This window comes from Phodopus roborovskii, unplaced genomic scaffold (assembly GCF_943737965.1).
Source record: "Phodopus roborovskii unplaced genomic scaffold, PHOROB, whole genome shotgun sequence".
Classification (NCBI taxonomy): Eukaryota; Metazoa; Chordata; class Mammalia; order Rodentia; family Cricetidae; genus Phodopus; species Phodopus roborovskii.
The window spans coordinates 2,574,977-2,595,588 of NW_026126484.1; the positions used below are offsets into that span (position 1 = coordinate 2,574,977).

The 20,612-nt window shown below is 39.6% G+C and overlaps 1 protein-coding gene across 1 annotated transcript in view; it reads left to right on the plus strand.

The window, feature by feature from the left end:
- The first annotated feature begins 372 nt into the window (after positions 1-372).
- Positions 373-20,612, plus strand: part of Epdr1 (ependymin related 1) — a 30,426-nt gene continuing 10,186 nt past the window's right edge. The window contains exon 1 of the mRNA XM_051194669.1: positions 373-671. Within this exon, the coding sequence (XP_051050626.1) occupies positions 388-671 (284 nt within the window). The 5' untranslated portion in view covers positions 373-387. The remainder of the gene's footprint in view (positions 672-20,612) is intronic.

The window sequence follows — 20,612 nt, forward strand, 5'->3', positions numbered from 1 at the left end:
GGTTTGCGGGTTGAATGCTACATTTCTTGGAGAAATGTGTCCCTTTTCAGCACATTCCCTCCTCGCCGCCCCAAACCCTTGAAATCGCGGTGCCCTGCAGGATGCTAGGTGGCATCACTGCCGCTGCGTTTCCTGTTGGCAGCAGAGAGCAGTGAAAATAAGCTTTAGTAAGCAACCGCCAGGGCAAAAAAGGCTCCCAGGCGATTCACGCGGCTTTCCCAAGCCAGGGTCTTAAACCTCAGTACAGAAAACCGGGAGAGGCCAGCGCGTCCCAGCTCTGCATTCCGGAGTTCACCTTCCGCCCAGCGCGGAGAGAAAGCGCAGCACGCTCACGCTCACTCCGAGGTTCGGGCGACCTCTTTGGCTCAGCTGACTCCGGGGCTGCGGATGGCGATACGAGCACACGCTCCCTGCCGGGTGGTCCAGCGACCTCAGGGCGCCTGGCTGTTGGGTGGCCTCTGGGTCTGGGCGCTTTGCGGCCTGTGCGGCCTGGGGACAGCGCACTCACAGGGGACCCCGCAGCCGTGCGAGGCGCCCCAGCAGTGGGAGGGACGCCAGGTTCTGTACCAGCAGAGCAGCGGGCACAACAGCCGCGCCCTGCTGTCCTACGATGGGCTCAACCAGCGCGTGCGGGTGCTGGACGAGAGGAAGGCGCTGATCCCCTGCAAGAGGTAGGCGCATAAGAGCATGATGGCGTCAGGAGAACGCCAGGTCAAAGGTGCTTGGCTCCCCAGCTAGACCTCCAGCCACTCCCTGTTCCTCCCTACCCCCAAGAACTTTACAGGGGCTCTTGGGGGTGGCGTGGTCTGCCCAAAGAAGCAGAAGCAGCAAAGAAAGGGCTCACCGAGGGCAAGATGGAACAGCCAGCTACCCTATATCCAAGTTAGCCCCAGTTTTTACTGCTGTGTCAGGCTCCTGGCACCTGGAGCCCCCTGCTGCCCAGGGAGTCAGGGAGTGTTTTTTTCTAAAAGTCACTTACAAGGGAGACACAAAATCTTCTCTAACAATTTTATTTTTACAATTAAGAATTGTGTGTGTGTGTGTGTGTGTGTGTGTGTGTGTGTGTGTGTGTGTGTGCGCGCGCGCGCGCCCACCCATGTGGAAGACAGAGGACAACTTACTAAGTTGGTTCTCTCCTTCCTTCTACCATTGGCTCATAGGACAACACTGTAAAAGGAGTGGGGAAATAATTTTTAAAAGTCGCACACAAACTCATTACCCCATTACAGTATTAACCTTTTTTTATTTTTGGTTTGTTCAAACTCTGAAGATTTTTTCCGTTGTAAATCTAGTTAAAACTCCCATTAAAGCACATATAATGTCACCTTAAAACTTTCATTAGAGCTTATTTATGTACTAACTACCACCTTAAAACTTCCAATATAGTTCATGCACTGCCACCTTAAAACTTCCGTTAGAGCGCATGTACTGCCACCTCAAAACTCCAATTAGATACAATTACTATCACTTTCACCCCTCATTTACCTATCCCCTTCTCTTGTCAATTTTTTAGTTGTTCCTTGTTCTTAACTAGCACCAAATACAAAATGGAAGGGCATGTTATCACCCACGTGCTCATACACATGCTCACATACACACATGTACACAAACATGTGGTAACCAGTTTAGCTTTCCATTTTGTGGCGACAGAGGACACACTTTTTCTAGGATGTCACCTTCTTTCTGACCCCTTTAAGACCCAGTTTCTAATTTAAGATCACCACCTGTCTCCCTGCCTCCGCCCTCTGCTATCTCCCAGTGTGCTTCATGTGGGCATGCTGCCATCTCCTCGTGGCGTTTGTGCCACAGGGAGGTATGAGGAATGACCACAGTGTAAGGCTGCAGTGGGCAGTAAGATTGGTGTAAATGGAAGCCATTAGTTTCTAGCACAGAACAAAGCTTGGTAAAATCATTTTATCCGGAAGCATTTACCCCTGAAGTGATTGTCTTCTTGGCTAAAATATGGAAAAGACTGAGCCTTCTAAACCATCTTCTTAGAGTATAAGAATTACCAAATGCAGGAGACCCATCTTACTTTTGGATTCTACTTTGGAGTTTCAGCCAATCGTGGACAGTAAACAGGTGAAATCACATTCCACGTACTGAGCACATATATACTATTTTCTTGTCATTTTTCTTTAAATAATGACTCTGCCTTGCATAACATTTATATTATTTATATATTCATTATTGTAAGTAACCAAGAATATATGGAAGTGTATTTGTAGGCTGCCTGGATATTTTTTGTTTGTTTATTTGTTTTTGTTGTTTTTTTTGTTTGTTTGTAATTCTTAGATCAAGGACAAGAGCATCCATGGTTTTGCTATCCACAGAGATCCTGGATCCTGAAATCCTGGATCCAATTCTTGTTGGATAAAGATGTGACACAGCAGTGTCTTTATGGATGATTCAGAACATGTGTGTAAAAACTTTCAAGAACAATGAATGTTTTTCATTGGGTCTTCAGGGACATAATGATATTTATAATTTGGATGTGTTATATAGTGCTGAAACTTTGAATATTTCATATACTTTTGTTTAGATGTCCCAACATCATAGGGTAGATTTTATGATTTCCATTCCACATAGAGACACTAAGACCTAGGGAGCTTGGCAGACTTTCCTTCTATCACACAACCAAGGCTTAAGGAAGCTGTATGGATTCTTGTGTCCATAATATACTAGGTTCATACATCTTCATCCACTCTTCATCTGGCACGTTTTTGTTCAGGGCAAACACTGTGTCAATTACCAATGGAATAGGTCTTGATTTGAAGGGAGGTAATAGTCTGAGGGTGGAGTCTTATAAATTAATTATGCTTGTGTGGTAAGATGGAGGGTTGATTAGAAGATGTATGATGAATACAGCTATGATGGCACATAACCATGGCCTTTGGGAAAAGGTCATATACCCATTTAATGGTTCCACAAAACCTAAGTGGATCTACCAGGGTTACATACAGAAAGTATTTTGTCAGAGGGCGTATGTATGTATGTACTCTGTGCATAATATGCTGTCATCTTGGAGTTTATAAGCAGGCCCAAGTATATTTTGAGGCCAGCAACCAGTCACTCTGAGAAATGAAGGCACAGGGTGGTGGAGGTCATGCTGAAGGAATTTGAACAATGAAATGGCATTACTAGGTGGCATAATGGTCACTGGATTCATGAATGAGATTTCATCCTGAAGAGGTTTACAGAAATCAGAGCAATGTGGAATGAGTGTAGAACTAAAGAGTTTTATAGTGGCTTCAGACATGGGGAAAACTGGGACAGGAGGTTATGTTAGGGAAGTATTAGAGAGATAGTGATATATAAGAGATCAAAGGTAACAGGATGTGAAGGGAGAGAGAGAAGTCAAGCAAGTTACCACTATTGGCACCTGAAGCCAACTGGTGGTTCAGGACAGGGATTGCTCTTCCCACTCAGGGTGAGGGTGGACCACTACTCTCTCAGTGTATTTATGAAAACTATGCAATGGTTGTTTGTTGGTGAGTAGGTATGATGATGGGGGAGTGGTTTATCTTATTGGTTGATGAATAAAACTCTGTGGCCAATAGGGCAGCATGATAGGCAGGTCTAGGAGATGAGGATTCTGGGAAGTGTAGGCAGAGCCCATCACTATGTAGGCTGCTGGTGGAGTTACACCATGCTGGTGGAGTTACACCATGCTGGGCAGTACCAGATAAACCACATGGCAATACATGGATTGATAGAAATGGGTTAGTAATTAAGACAGAGATAGCCAATAAGAAGTTCTAGCCAACGGCCAGGAGTTTCATAATTAATATAAGTCTTGTGTGTTTATTTGAGGACTCTGAGGTGGCTGCAGAACCGGGTGGAAATTTCGTGGCATAGGATAGCTAGAGTTCACACTGCCCATGCTCAGCAGTGTGACCAGAAGAAGATAGAGTTCATTCTTACCCACAGAGTACTTTTAACTATTTAAGAAATTTGGCTGTATATTCAGATAGACTTAGTCCTGAATCTCATTTCTCAAAGTGAGCTTTTGTAAATTTCTGTAGCCCTATGGGACATGGCTTATTCTTTTACAAAACGGGGATACTTATAGCAATTAGTTTATTAGAAGGCTGTGATGATTCAATAAGCTAAAATATATGAAGCATTGTCTCATCTCATAGCGCTGAGAAGGTGTGTAGTGAGTGGTCATAGGGTTTACTAACCACCCACCATCATCATCTTTGTGGATTTAGTTTTCCATTTTCTAGAGATTCACTGTCAGCCCCTTTGAACTTACACACTCAATTTAGCAGCACAAATGAGTATCTGCCCTCGGGGAATTGACTCAGTGCACAGACTCAAATGCTGAATTATATTTCAGCAAGTTTTATAGCTGGCAGAAAGACCAGTCATCTCAAATCCACAGAGATGGACTAGATCATTCTCTCCTTGAATTCAAAACTATGTGAGGAGCCAAATTATGATTAGGAAGAGATGAGCAAAGAGTTGGGTTGGATCAAATACATGAACAAAAGCCTGGTGATTGTTCTAGGCTCAGTTTTCATGCACAACAATGAGTTTTTTTTTTTTTTTAAACCACAAATAAATGTTTCATCCCAGAATAATATTTAGCAATTATCAGGTTGTGTGGAATAGTTTTTTTTTTTTTTTTTTTTTTTTTTTTTTTTTGTGCACTTGACACAAGCTGATATTATTTGGGAAGAGGGAAACTCAACTGAGAACACTCCCATAGTAAAATGACCTGTGGGACATCTTTTTTTTTTTTTTTTTAATTGATGTGGGAGGGCCCAGGTCACTTGGGGCAGCACTATATGTGAGCAGTTGATCTTGGGTGGCATAGTAGTCGGGTTGAGAAAACCATGGGGAGCAAGCCAGTAATTCATTTCTTCCATGTCTGCTGCTTGATTTCCTGCTGTCAAGTTCCTTCCTTGAGTTCTGACTCTGACTTTGAGGACATACTGTGATTTGGAAATGTAAGATCAAACAATCCTTTCCTCTACAAGTTGCTTTTGGTCATGCTCTTTTGTGACAGTAAGAGAAACCTTAACTAAGATAGAAATTTATACCAGGAGGAAGGTATTGCTGAGGCAGACCTGACCATATATTTTTGGGAGGACTGTGGTGGCTTTTGAACTTAGGAATGGAAGAGCTATTGGGTGCTGAGAGCTTCATGAACTATTGTGGAAACTGAAAACATTAAATGTATAGAGCAGTATAGACAATAGAGGCCTGACTTGTGAAATTTTTAGAGGAGAGTTTCAGAGTCCCTTAAAGACTCTGTGGCTGTTCAATATTTTGAATTAATAGCAACTAAAGTGGAAATTTTGCTTTGCTAGTACAATTTATTCTGGTCAGCTGAGGCTGGGAAATCAGCTGTGATTAAGAACAGACTGGCATCTTTAAGGGAAATTTTCCTGGAAAGTGTCTCTTGAGGTTCAGCACACAGAAGTGGTGGTCCAGAGGGTTGTACCTCAAGCTGGCTGCACAACTTACCAATGTATAAGAGTTTCTCAGGTTTTACTGGTTGGGAAGGTATCAAGAGGTTATGGAGAGCAGTTATATCTTATGAGAGGCCACTGGTGAAGGTTCAGCTCCAGTTACAGTAGAACCTCCAGACTAAAGAGATCATGGAGAAAAGATGAGGCTTGCCACTATGTAACAGAGACTGAGTCCTTGAGTCCTGCTGGTGAAGGTGCAGCCCACTTGCAGCAGTATTTTGGAGGTGTCAGTGCCATGGGGTGGCTGCATTTGTTGAGTAGAGGTTGCCAGAACCTATTAAATGGGCTGTGTGTGATGTCAATGGCAGAAGAGGACATGGAGCCATTGGAACCCAGGAAACCATGAAAATCATGTTCACACTGAGCTTTTTATGTTGTTGCACTTTGGTTTTGCTTTAATCTGTTATAAATGTGTCCTGACTTCCCTTTTCTGAAATAAGGTGTTTTTGTTTTGTTTGTTTCTTTGTTTGTTTTGTTTTGTTTGAGCTGGCAGTTTGGAATTTTACGGAGACTTTGGAATTTTAGAGATGCTTGGAACTTTGAGTTTTAAAACAGTTTTGAAGTCTGTGGAACTTTTTAAAGTTGGATGTTTTATATTATGATATTACTACTAATATGACATCTTGGGGACAAATGAGTAAGGTCATAGTTGAACAGTGGTATGTTTGTGTGTCAAGTTGACAAATGGCAGTCATGCTAGCTAGGTTTCTCAACTTGACACAAGCTAAAGTCATTTGAGAAGAGGGAACCTCAGTTGATATAATGACTCCCCGAACACACACCAAATTGGCCCATAGGTAAGTCTGTAGGACATTCTCTGGATTTAATTATTGATAGAGGAGGGCCTAGCCCACTAAAGACTGAGCCACCCATGAGGCAGGTAGTCTTGGGTAGAACAAGAAAGTGGGTTGAGCAAGCCCGAGGGAATAAGCTACAAGCGGTACTCATTCCATGGCCTCTGTTCCACTTTTTGCTTCCAGGTTCCTACCCTCAATTCCCTGGATGATGGACTACAAGCCATAAACTGAAATAAATCCTTCCCTCTTCATGTTGCATTTGGTGTTTTATCACAGCAACACAAATTCCAACTGAGATACAGGTGAAGTTGAAGGATGAAACAGTGCATTTATTTTCACAGTTGTGATGCTTTCTTGGTACTCCCTGTTATCCCTTCTACTGATATGGACTCCTTCTATTCTGAGTAGAACACAGGTTGCCACCATTCAAGCCTAAGTCAGGAAATCTCTCCTTCAGAACTTCATAACTAATGAGTGGATTTTAGACACATGGTATATGTATAAGTCACAGCTTGTCCTTATGATGCATTCCCATTTCCCATCATGTGATGGTTTTATGGTGTGGCTTGTAGAAGGCAGTTGCATTCTATTTCTTCCCAGTTTTTTCAGCCAGGTTCTCTCCCATAGTATTGTCTTTATCCTAAGTCAAGTGCAGAAAAGAGTGTTTAGTGCATAAATACATTTTAGATTCATTAAATATAGATTTGTTGGTACAAACTCAAAATGGTTTCAAATAACAGCAGTGTGGCCAAGCAACCAGATGTATTTGAAGAAAATATGGCATTGTTTCTTTGTATTTACTAGTAGTTTGAGACATAAGTTTAGAATTGGATCAACTTCTTAAGAGCCGCCTTCCCCATCCAGATAGTTAAAGAAAATCCCAGTTTTTAGTTACTGGGGAATGACTAGAATTTTCCAGGATCTCTGTTCCCTGAGATGATGGAAAAGATTAAACTACTTTATGAGCTTCAGATAAGACAAGCCTGAATCAAGAATGGGAAATGTTAGTAATTGATACTATTTTGTTTTCTAGTTCCAACTTTTTCTTCTGATTATTGGATTAAACTCATGGGGATTATATTGAGAAGGCTGAAGGAAAAGCAGTCTCTTTTTATAATTCAGTCAATATGGTGATCTTTATGTAGGGGAAACAAAGTAGGCATGAATGAATCCTGCTGGACATCAATAACATGCTGTTGCTTACAAATCATAGTTTCGGTGTTGGGATTAATGACTCTACATACACATGCAGAGAGGCATTGAATAAAAACGCATGTAATATTATATATTACAATAGACTGCTCAGGGATTGATCTAACATATTACATTGGAAAATTTTATTTATAAGTGATGAAAAGTGTATCACAGTTGGAGTAGCAAATGGATTCCCATTCAAGTTGTGATTAATTCGTATCTGTCTTAGTTGTTCCCAGAGAACAGAATAGCATTTATCTTCTCTGTTGTAAAAAATGAGACTGGTTGAATGTATTGGAAACTGGGAGGAAATGATGTTAGATAGCATGAGGTATGGATCATTTAATTTGAATAATGCCTAGTTTCTAAGTACTTTTGTTTAGGAGATAAAGAATTGCCAATATCATGAAAGCATATTGATGCTTCTGTTACATCGAGCTGATTGCTGCTACCAGGTTGTGGCAAACTTGATACAGATCCTAAAACTTTTCTCACCCTGTCCTTTTGTGTAAATTTATGCTTCACTCTCTCCTCCTCCTTTTCATTTAATCTTGTCCTCATGAACAAAAGAAAAAGTGGCCATTCAGTGTTCTGCTGTTAGGGGAGAAGCCACTTGTCTTCCCTGCTACTCCATTATCATAAGAATTGAACAGCTCACTTACAGGAAAAGCTCCTTCAAGATCAATTCTTGTGTGTTTGAGAATGAAGATAATGATTCTTTCCCAAACACATTATCTCACTTTACTTTGAAATTATCTCCTATTTATATTTATTGTACAAAAGAGGTTTTTCTTTTAATCCATAAACTACTGGGAGTGCATTGGTAACCAAATATGCTCATGTTCTTCAGACACTCTACTGTGTGTTTCCTACAAGCAGGGGCCTTCTCTGTGCCTTCAAATACAATCATGAATCAGAAAGTCAACACTGGCTCAATTTTACCATCTGAAACTCAGGTGCCTCCAGGTTTTGTTGGTTAACTTCCATGTGCTGTTTATAGCAAAAGAATTAAGTTTAAGCGTGACATTGAGGTTTTGAGTCTTTGATCCTTTTCTGTCTAGAACATTTCCCTAGGTCTTTCCTGAAGCTGGTTCATTTGAAGATTACTGTCATGGTGTTTTGTTGCCTAATACTTATGTTCAAGTTCCTCAGCAAGAGGTGTCTTAGAACTCACACTGTTCATATTATACCTGTATGATCACTCTTGTTGCGTAATGTTGTCTGTCACATTACTTCATCATAAAGTGACACCTTTTTGCTTTATAATTGATAAGTCACTTTATGGGAAGATATTTTTGCAACATTTTCATTCCACGTCTTCATCAAACTATAAACTTACTATTTGTTTCAGTAAGACTCAAGGATCTCATTGTATTCTGTTTGTTTTGCTTCTCCAGTGTGTCAGAGGAGCCTCTTCCAGTTGGCTTTGATAGTCTTTAGAACATTTCTTATTTTTTTGATGCACAGTAAGATATTACACAGTCATCTGAATTTCTCCTGGAATAAACTGTTTCTCAAGTAGTCCTGGTTACTGATACTGGAGAAAAACACTTAGAAGTTCAAATCTGTAGTCTAATTGTGCTGATTGCTCTCACCCTTGCTTAGTGGAAAAAACAAGGGTCTTAATACACATACTCACACATACATTCACACCTCATATACACACATACAGGCACACTCTCATGCATTCATCCATAGAGCTTTGTCTGTAAATTTCCAATCCTTATCCATGAAAATATGTCAATGGGTCCTTCCCATTTCTAATTTAACCCAACAAAGTGCATTCTCCTCTTGACCCTATCAAGTTTGTGGCTCCCTTCTCACATAGTGAATGAAGACCTCATCCTTAGATGCATTAAAGACAAATTGCACAGCTAGGGAGTTCCCTTCCCAAAGTGAGGCTCAGTCCCCCAGAGTAGCCTTGCAGAAATCTACTCTTGAACCTCATTTTTAAAGACATTATTAGTCTCTATTGTCCAAGCAGGGGAAGAGGAAAGGCAAGTTACATTTTCCCTGTATATTTTTTTTATCTTGAACTTATCAACCTGGTATTATTACAGGCCCACAGAGAGTATCTGTAAGTCTTAGGGAGGTAGACTGGCATGAACCCTGATCTGCATGGATTGGATTTTCATTTTAAGAAGTCATGACTTTAAAGCTTGAGCACGACCCCTCCCTTGACCTGTGCTCCACCTCTTCATCACTGAAGGCTAGAGATAGTTAATAGGCTCAGGAAAATGGACTGCTTGTGGTATTTTGAGTCTCACGGGATACACCATGTTGATTTTCAATGTTGATGTTTTCTCAAAAAAAAAAAAATGATACTTTCTTGGAAGAATTGGAGTTTGCTTCAAGAGGGTCTAGAGACCTTGGAGTTCAAGAATATTAACCCCTTCTATTTAAAGCAGCATATCTCACACTAAGTCCAATCTCTGTCCTGCTATGCTTCTCAAAGTCTTCCAATCAAACTGTTGTCACACTGATCCATGGAGAATGCTCTTGGAAGGACCAGGAGTTCCAGACTCCCCTCATATCTTCTTTCATCAGGCTTGATTCTCCTAATCAGAACCCACTCACCATCTAGATGTGCCTCTTCTACTTGGCTTTCAACACATTGCTTTCCTAGTGTGCCAACAGGGCCAGATTGTATGTGCGTGCTGCAGGTCCTCATGCTTGCAGAGTGAACACTTTCCTATCGCAGCCATCCCCCCAAACAGCCTCATTTCACCTCCTTACTCTGCTTTGCTCTTCTTGCTCTCTACACTGTTACTGATGTAAGGATCCATGGTTGGGCATTCCACCTCTTTACTTTTTGTCTAAACCCTCTGTCTTGGTGATTTCATGTAAGTCATGATTTTAAATGTCACCTTTTCATGAGGGTTGTCCATGTTTTTTAGTTCCTGTCCAGAGATCTCTCCTGACATCACCACTCATGGATTCAGCTAACTAGATGACATCCTCCTTTGTAATTTATGTTCATTCTGAACTCAGCATCTCTAAAATAAGTGTTTACTCTGCATATAATCAAACTAACCAAAAACAATCCAAACCAAGAAACAAACACATATAAACTATATGTCCTCCTTTATCTTAGGTCAACAGCTCTGGTTGGTCTGCATAAACCCATGCAGTCATCCTTCTCTTCTTCCTTGAGTACTTGCTTGCCAAAGGGGCATGATATGAATCCAACTGATTATAATTTGAAAAGATACCCAGAATGTGATCACATCTTCTCTATTATCCTAGTCTCAACCATTGCTCACTCTTATCTGATTTTTGTAATATCCTTCTGTTATACCTATACTTTTGCTCTGGCCTCCTTTAGTATGTTTTCAAGCATGACAAGCTAAGTGATTATGTTCACATACATGCTGTGTCCTGAAATGGCATCTGCCTTAGATTCAATGCCCCTATTCATAGATGTCCATGTGGAATCTGCTCCCTGATCCCTCTACATCTTTGCTTTTGGTGCCAGCCCATGGTCTCAGCATGTTCATCTGTTTGGAACATGTAATGGTCATTACCACTTACTTAGAAAGTCTTTTTCCTCCAGAATGACTCCAATCTCAAATGTCTTCTCTCCCCTCTCAGCATCCTCCTATACTCACCTCACCTTACACAGTCAAGGTATTTACCATTACCTAAAATATTTATTATTTTTGATGTTCTCTCATCAGCCTTGTCTCACCCGAAGGTCAGGGGGTTTCTGCCTCATTTTGCTATTTCTCCAGCATCTTAAGTAGAAGCTGACTAAAATAATTTGAACAAGCCAGTAAGGAAATGATAATGACACTATATCCTCATGATAGAAGTTTATGTAAAACAGACAAACAGAAAGACAATAGTGAAAATTGTCCAAAATGTCTCATGTAGCACATTTACTACCATGCCACCTGAATATCTCAGGAGTTTTTAACACTGCACACTGGATGCATCCTGTATTATACAATGTGTTATCATTAACTACTTTTCATATGTAGCACATGTTCAAGCTCACCCAGACTGACTAGGCCATTCTGTCATCTTGGAGGTCCTGGCTCCTCCTTGTTTCAGAATTCAGCCAACTATACCCTTACAGAAGTCTATAATCACCCGGCACAACACTCCCCAACAGGCCCTCTCCATCACATCACATACTTGTTTCCTCAGGCTACTATGTGGTCTGTCTTTGTCTTCTCAGTTAAGTTGCCTGGCCTTCATGATACCTCTCTTCTCTGAAGTGAGAGGATACATGTTTAGTCTGATATAGGATTAGATCCCCTGTACTAAGAAGTTCTCAGCAAAGAGTAAGTTTCAATAAATATGAGTCAAGTACAAATGTGATAATAAATACATACATTACATGGATTGTTTTATACATAACCTTTGTATTATTGGCATTATACATGTTCATGAAAGAAAAATCTAGACAGCAGTGAAAGAAAATAAAATGAGGTTCAGTCACTCAACAAGAATTCACAACCCTGACACATGTGCTTCCCAGTTTTTTCTATTCCTATATTTACATTTTAAATGTAAAAATGTAAGGCAAAGGAAAGCCTAGTTCAGTTTGGAAAGCCTATATTACATGTGCTGAATCCTCAGCCCTGTAACAAAAAAGTGAAGTGGAAGTATGCAATGCAATTTTTAAAATTAAAAAGTTATTGTTTATGTTTCTTATACTATAAAATGATAATCAGCCACTAGCTAGAGACAGAACGTAATATACTTAGGCGATCCCTTATCATGGGACCAACACATTTCCTTACCCTCTGTTTTTAATTATTATAATTGAGAGTAAAATATGTAACCTTATATTTTCATGCAATGTATGTTAAATATTTTAAATTTTACACTGAGAAGTTCCTGCATTTGACAAATAATAGGAATGGGCTTGATATTTTTGAAGCTTTCAATAAATTATTGAATTGCCTTTCATATAGATATTCCCACCAGTAGACTATTAGTGCCAAACTTTTCACATTATATCTATAAGGAATCTAATTATGTGTAGTGATTTGTGATACTATAAACAAGAAATAGATGGTTAGAATGGCATACCTAGGGTGACGTCATACTGTTGTGGTGTGAAGCTGTCTATGGTTAGTAGGGTGATAACTCACCATTGACTCTGGAAGGCTCCTGGTTTAACAAGGACATTGGTCATTTCAGTGAATAATTCACTGATCGATCTTATAAAGAAAAGAAGTCCAATCTGTAGATAAAACACGGCTAACTTGGTGAATCATATAACAAATTGTCTAGCATGACATCACCTTCACTTTCTTGAAGTGAGTTTGGATAGATAATAACACATAATTCTTTTTAATAATGTATGTGAGCTTGTAAATACTTGTAGGAATGGTTGTAACCATCATGGACTCCACAGCTTCTGAACCATACACTTCCAATCTTGATGAGATACCTCTCAAATCTCCTAGAATCTCAGCTCTTACTGCTTGGAGTACCTAAGTAAGACTGCTGATGAATCATGGGTTTCAGATGGAGAAAGGCAAATTTGCCTTCTGAGAAAGAAGTTGAACTTCACCAGAGCTACCAGAGTGTGAGTCTGGAGTCCAGTGTGAGAAGATGGAAGTTCCATTTCAGAAGAAAGAACACAGTGGAGTGATCTTACACACAGAAGCAAAGAATTCTGAAGGAAGGACTTACCACAGCCCTAACAGCCATGGAGATACCCTGTTGGGTGCTGGGCTCTGCTATGCAGTATATTTTGTGGTCATGGAAACTCCCATTTCAGAACCATGTCCTCTATCTGTCCACTGTGTTATTATGGATGGTGGTGCTCCTGCCAGCTCTGGGTCTGGCCTATACACTATTGAAGTCCTAGACAATACATCATTGTGAGGTTTTAACTCTCCCTAGGGATTTTAAAAAGGAAGTTTGGGCTCCAGCTTTTCTAATATCAGTATGGTTCCTATTGAACAAGGTATATACTTATTTAAATCCTACATAATGTGTTGAAAAAATTTAAAGTGCTTTGATAGTTTGTCATTTTTCCTCTTTCATCATCCTGAATCCATAGTTGAAAAGAAAGTTCAACTCCTTCACTCGGCATAACACAGAGATGCTTTTGTAGTGTGTTTTTGCTCTTGGATCTAAGGAGCTTGGTCATACAATCTTTTGTCAGGAAGAGAAGGATGAGCTGTGTTACTTCGGTTGTTCACTGACATGCCTTCCATGCCTGTTTCCCCCTTGCTCTGAATTCTACTTTGATTCGTGTTTCAGTTCACTGAAGAATCTCTTGTTACTTTTCCATAGAGAGTGTTGTGGTTGTTTACTTCTGTAACAGATTGTCAATGTCTGAGAGTATTTATTTGGTACTGCTGTACGCTGATAGCTAGAGGTACACAAAATTCAAAGGATAACAGCCATCCTTTTGCTTAAATATTTTATGGTATCTTCAACTCTAGAAGCAGAGTTTTATACCAAACTAACTTTAGTTTTGTGGTGTGTACATGTATGCATGTGGGTAGACATACATAGATACTACATAGATATCAACATTGGGGTTCTTCCGTAATCTCTCTCTTTCCTCCTTCCCTTCCTCTTTCCCTCCCTTCCTCTCTTTCTCTTCCTCCCTTTCTCTCCCTTTCCCCCTCCCTCCCTTTCTCTTCCTTTCCCTCCCTCTCTTTCCCTCCCTTCCTTTCTATATATTTTTGAGACAATGTCTGCTACCATTGTACCTGGATCTTTCCAATATGCCTAGATTGCCTACCAAGAAAGTTTTAGGGACCCTCCTGCCTGTCTTCCGAAGCATTGGAATTACAAACACACCCTTGGGATAAGCTTTTTAGGGCAGGTGCTAGGAATTGAACCCAGGTCCTCATTCTTGCACAGCAAAAATTTCATCAACTGAGTCATCTCTCCAGCTATGAGTTTAGTTAATGTTTTCCTCTGTCCACATTTTGAAGTTCACCCCCACTCCCCACTTTATTCTTGAGTTTGATGTTTAGGCCATGTCTACCACTATAAAAAATTTAAATCACATTCCAATTTCAAATTAAAAAATTTCAGTTCTTAGGGTTTCATTAAATGTTTTTTGAAAGTGTGTGTGTGTGTGTGTGTGTGTGTGTGTGTGTGTGTGTGTGTATGAGAGGGGGGGAGAGAGGAGAAAGGAAAGGAAAGAGAGTTTCTACTTCAGTCTGATGGGAAAGGACACTTACCTACTTAAAAGTGCATGGCTGACTGCAAGCCCAGCCTCAAATTCCTTCCTCCCCCTCCCCCCCGTGCCATAGCTGTAGAAAGCACCATGCCTCATGGCAACATGGACTTCTCAGTACTAATGAGGCCATTCCTCTGAGTGTCTATAACTAGCTTGAACTATTGCCCCAAGGGAAAAAATACTTTGTCTACCATCAGATGAAAGAATATCTGTACATGTTTCCAGTGTCCATCAAGCAAAAGTTTGGAAGAAAAGCATTTCATTTTCTTGAGCATTTCTTTTCTCTTTTGAACTAGTGTCCAAGTATTCATGGTCTGTCACCTATAGCTTCTTACATCACACACATAAATTATACTTTAACTTTACTTCAGACTGCATTCTTAAGTAATCTAATTTTCTTTTAGTTATATGTGATTGGCAGAAAGTCCACAGTGAATTTTGCAAGTGTTTTTCTCTTGTAATTACTGTAGGGTGTAACTCACACTTCATGTATGCCAGAATACAAATGTGTAGCTAGACTTTCCTCCTGAGAGCCGGAAGATTACTAATCTCGTATATTATATGTTAAACAAATCCAAGATTTGACCAATATCTTCCATAGAAGCCAAAGTCATGTTGTAATGAAAATATAATATCAGTGCACTCCCTTGCCTCTAACTTAGTTTGTCTGAGGTGATCATATACATCTGAGTAGATGAGGAATCACTGCTTCCCTTGTGGAGATAGCTAAGGATGTTGAGCACTTTCTTAAGTGTCTTTCAGCCTTTTTGAATTCCTCTATTGATCATTCTCTTTTCAGTTCTAGACAGCATTTTTTTAATTGGATTATTTGGTGTTTTGGTAACTAGCTTCTTGAGCTCTTTGTATATTTTGGAAATCAGCCCTCTGTCAGATGTGGGGTTGGTGAATATCTTTTCCCATTCTGTGGGCTATGGTTTTGTCTTGTTGACTGTGTCCTTTGCCTTACAGAAGCTTTTCAATTTTAGAAGGTCCCATTTATTAAATGTTGATCTCAGTGTCTGTGCTACTGGTCTTATGTTCAGGAATATGTCTTCTGTACCAATTCCTTCAAGAGTACCTCCCACTTTCTCTTTTAAGAGATTCAGTATGGCTGGATTTATGTTGAGGTCTTTGATCTACTTGGACTTAAGTTTTGTGCATGGCAATAGATATGGATCTATCTAGAGGTTCTACATGTCAGCATCCAGTTATCCCAGCACCATTTGTTGAAGATGCCTTCTTTTTTCCATTGTGTAGTTTTAGCTTCTCTGTCAAAAATCTGGTGTTCCTAGGTGTGTGGGTTAATATCAGGGTTTTCAATCCTATTCCATTGGTCTCTTGTCAATTTTTCCTCACATACCAACGGTTTTCAGGGCTATATCTATATAATAGAGCTTGAAGTCGGGGACGGTGATGCCTCAGGAAGTTCTTTTATTGTACATGGTTGTTTTGGCTATCCAGAGGCTTTTGTTTTTCCATATGATGTTGAGTATTGTTTTTTCAAGGTCAGTGAAGAATTGTGCTGGGATTTTGATGGGAATTGCATTGAATCTGTAGGTTGCTCTTGTGAAGATTGCCATTTTTACTATGTTGATCCTGTCTAGCCAAGAGCATGGGAGCTCTTTCCATTTTCTGGTATCTTCTTTAATTTCTTTCTTTAAAGGCTCAAAGTTCTTACTATACAGGTCTTTTGCTTGTTTGGTTAGCATTACCCCCCCAAGATATTTTATGTTGTTTGTGTCTATTATAAATGGTAATGTTTCTCTGATTTCTTTCTCAGCCCCTTTACCTTCTGTGTATAGTAGGGATACTGATTTTTTTTTTTTTGAGTTAATCTTGTATCCTGCCACTTTGCTGAAGGTGTTTATTAGCTGTAGGAGTTCCCCAGTAGAGTTTTTCAGGTCACTTATGTAAGCTATCATATCATCTGCAAATAGTGACAGTTTGACTTCTTTCTTTACAATTTTTATTCCCTTAATCTCCTTTTGTTTTCTTGTTGCTCTAGCTAGGACTTCAAGTACTATATTGAAGAGATATGGAGAAATTGGACAGCTTTGTCTTGTTCCTAATTATAGAGGAATCACACTGAGTTTCTCTCCATTTGGTTTGATGTTGGCTGTTGGTTTGCTGTATATTGCTTTTATTATATTGAATAATGTTCCTGTTATCCCTTGATCTCTCCAATACCTTAATAATGAAGGGGTGTTGGATTTTGTCAAAGGCTTTTTCAGCATCTAGTGAAATGATCATGTGGTTTTTCTTTTTCAATTTGTTTCTGTGGTAGATTACATTGATAGATTTTCATATGTTGAACCATCCCTGAACCCGGGATGAAGCCTACTTGGTCATGGTAGATGATTTCTTTGATGTGTTCTTGGATTTGATTTGACAATATTTTATTGAGTATTTTTGCATGGACGTTCATGAGGGATATTGGTCTGTAGTTCTCTTTCTTAGTTCTATCTTTGTGTGGCTTGGGTACTAAGGTAATTGTAGCCTTGTAAAAAAACGTTTGGCAATGACCGCTCTGCTTCTATTGTGTGGAACACCTTGAGGAATATTGGTAGTGGCTGTTTTTGGTACAAGTCTGCACTGAAGCCATCTGGTCCTGGGCTTTTTTTTTTTTTTTTTTTTTTTTTTTTTGGAGACTTTTGATAACTGCTTCTATTTCATTAGGTGTTATAGGTCAATGTAAATTGCTTATCTGTTCTATGTAATTTTGGTAAGTGATATCTATCTAAAACATTGTCCATTTCCATTGAATTTTTGAATTTTGTGGAATACTGGTTTTCAAAGTATGACCTGAAGAGTCTCTGGATTTCTTTAGTGTCCATTCTTATGTCCCCCTTCTCATTTCTGATTTTGCTAATTTGCATGTTCTCTCTTTGCCTTTTTGTTAGTTTCAATGAAAGTTTATCGTGTTGATTTTCTCGAAGTACCAACTCTGTTACATTGATATTTTTATATTGTTTTCATAGTTTCTACTTTATTGATTTCATCCCTGAATTTGATTATGTCCTGGAGTCTACTCCTCCAGGGTGAGTTTGCTTCTTTTTGTTCTAGAGCTTTCAGTTGTGCTGCTATTCTCTAATGTGACTGTTCTCCAATTTCTTCATATGGGCACTTAGTGCTATGAACTTTCCTCTTAGTAATGCTTTCAAAGTGTTCCATAAGTTTGGATATGCTGTGTTTTCATTCCCATTGAGTTCTAGGAAATCTTTAATTTCTTTCTTTATTTCTTGCTTGACCCAGGAATGGTGCAATTGCACATTGTTGGGATGTTCAAGTCTTGCTGCTGTGGATTGCCTAAATTCTGGGGGAGTCATTCTGTTGTTGACTGAGTTCTTATACTGTTGCCTACCTATCCCTTCTTCTAGTGCATACCAGTGGGCTCTTTCCCTCTCCTGGTAAGTATGGGACCCAGGTTCTTTTCTGGTGAGTGTAAACAGGTTCAATACTTCTATGACTCTCCTTATCCAGTGGGTAGAGTTGGGACTACGGCACTGGCAGACTGTGGATAGGCTGATCTGCCCGGACGGGTTACCTTGTGCACAGTCCCAAGTCCTCAGGGAGCTCTGAACAGGGCCCTGGAAGGCAGGCTCCTTCTATGAGTGGAGGCAGAACCAGGACACTGGCAGACTCTGGACAATCTGGTCCACATGGAAGGGCTCCCCTGCACACAGGCCCTAGGCCTCAGGTGGCTCTGAGCAGGTCCCCAGAAAGCAAGATGGAAACTGGCCCAGGCTTATCTCCTACAGTGGGTGGTACCTTCCAGGAGGGATCAATAAAACCTGTCAAGTCATTTGGAGTAGGGACCAGGCCCTCCCTCCTGCCTCTAGTCAACCTTATAAATTTTACCTCTCTTATGTAACTTTTCTTTTTTAATTTGATAACAAGGAAAATTATAACTATAACTATCTTGTTTTCAACTCTATCAGAGAACTGAGAAGTATATAATATTAGCTGAGTAAACAGGAAATGCAGAACAAACAACTTCCAAAACTATAGAAATGACAGAGACAGCTGGCTGACTATACTATACATTCATCCAAGTTTCCTCTGTAACATTGGGATATTCATGTTTGGCCTATGGGCCTAGATTATCTGACAGACATTTCTATGAAGCATGAGTTTTGAAGGATTCTCCTACTTTTTCTTGGTAAAGTTTGGCAGTTCCTTTCTTTTGTGTCCTTCTTATCTAGCATACTGCCAGCAGTCAAGGCAACAGCGATTTCTTGCCCAGTGGCTGACTTTGTCACAATAAAAGCAAACTCGTTATTAAAGTCCTTCGATTTCCATCATCCTCTTTTGAGGTGCTGTCAGGAACAGACATACCTCACTGTCATGAAAAGCCTTATGTTATTTAAACATTTTTAATGCAATATTTTCTAGGTCTTTGAAGTGTTTGGAGACCATCTATTTGGGGTGGGGGGAATGGGAGGGAGGGTGGTCAGGGTGCATGTGAGGAGGCAGAGAGGTTAAATGAGAGGGAGGGAAGGAGGGAGGGAGAGGGAACTGGGATCAACATGCAAAATTTTAAAAAGTCTCTATTTGGCCCTAAAAACATACCTAACATGACCATAAGTTTGATTGTTACAGGTGACTAATTACTAACCTGTATTTCTTAATTATCCTATATAATTTGTAATAATAATTCCCAAAAATAGGAAAATTACATTTTTAAATGAGTTGCATGGGTATAATACCTAAATAAGATAGAAACATATATGCAATATAATAAAAAAACCTTAAATTTGTATCAATATACAAAGATATCTTAAACAAAAGTAGAAACTATATATAGAGAGTATGTTATGACAAAAATAACTTTAAACTTGTGTTAATTTATATCCATTTCCTCAAGGTTGTTCTCCATCCAGAACTTCAAAGCTGCTACAAAAATCCATACCAACGTAAAGTATTTGAGACTAGCAGTTGTTCAAAAGTAGACTCAACAATCTACCCATCATTTCTGTACTAATCTTCCCTTATTCCCTTCGTAAAGAAATCCCTGAGTCTAATCTCCTTTGTTCAGCTGTTTCTTTCTGACCATGACCAATAATAACTTGTAACCCATTCACTTAAACAATGATAAACATCCATATACCCCTGAATGATCAAAAACCACCCATCCCACCTCTTAGGAATGCAAGTGTCATGTTCTCTAGACTATTACTTGTTGTCTAAGAGTGACAGCATCTTTGGGGGACTCTGAGAAAATTATAATAATGGACAAATCCTGGGAGAACTACCTATATTGTTTTTGTTTACTATCTGTGTGATGGGAAAGTGTAGAGCTTATCTGAAGTCCTTGCTGAATAATCTGCATCTCAGCCAGAAGATTTGAAGTTGTCTGGATGCAGAATTTTGAGGAAACTGCAACAGAGGAATTTTGAGGCTAAACCATCTGGGATACTTGTCTTTGTTGGTGTCTGTTTTTTTTTTTTTTCTTCTGGAAACACAAAAAAATTTAAAGGTAACACACACACACACATGCATACACATATGGAATGTGCAGTGTGCACAAGTCAGCTAAAGATTATTGTTTTTTGTTCTATGTTGGAGCAGATGAAAGGTATCTGTCAACTTTACAAGTCCATTTCGACTGTATAACCATACTGGCTATAAGGACTCTGTAGCCACAAGATTCATTATGTATCATCCAGTTTCAGAGTTATTCCCATAGTAGAGAGATCAGCATATATGTTACCTGTCCTATAGTTTTCCTTGTTTATTTTTCTTCATTTCTGTAACCCACATTTTCAGGCGGTCTCCCTCAATGAAATCTGTTCTTTATTCCCTTTAAAGATTACCATCACTTTTGTTTCCTGGGGACACAAAGGCATAATATCTTCTCCAAAATGAAACGTTGTCCAACTTCCATTTTGAGGCCATGATACTTTTAAAATATAGGTTTGTTTAATTTGGCAGTTTCCATAATCCAGTGTCTCTCAGCAGCTAATGTTTTTTGTACATTAA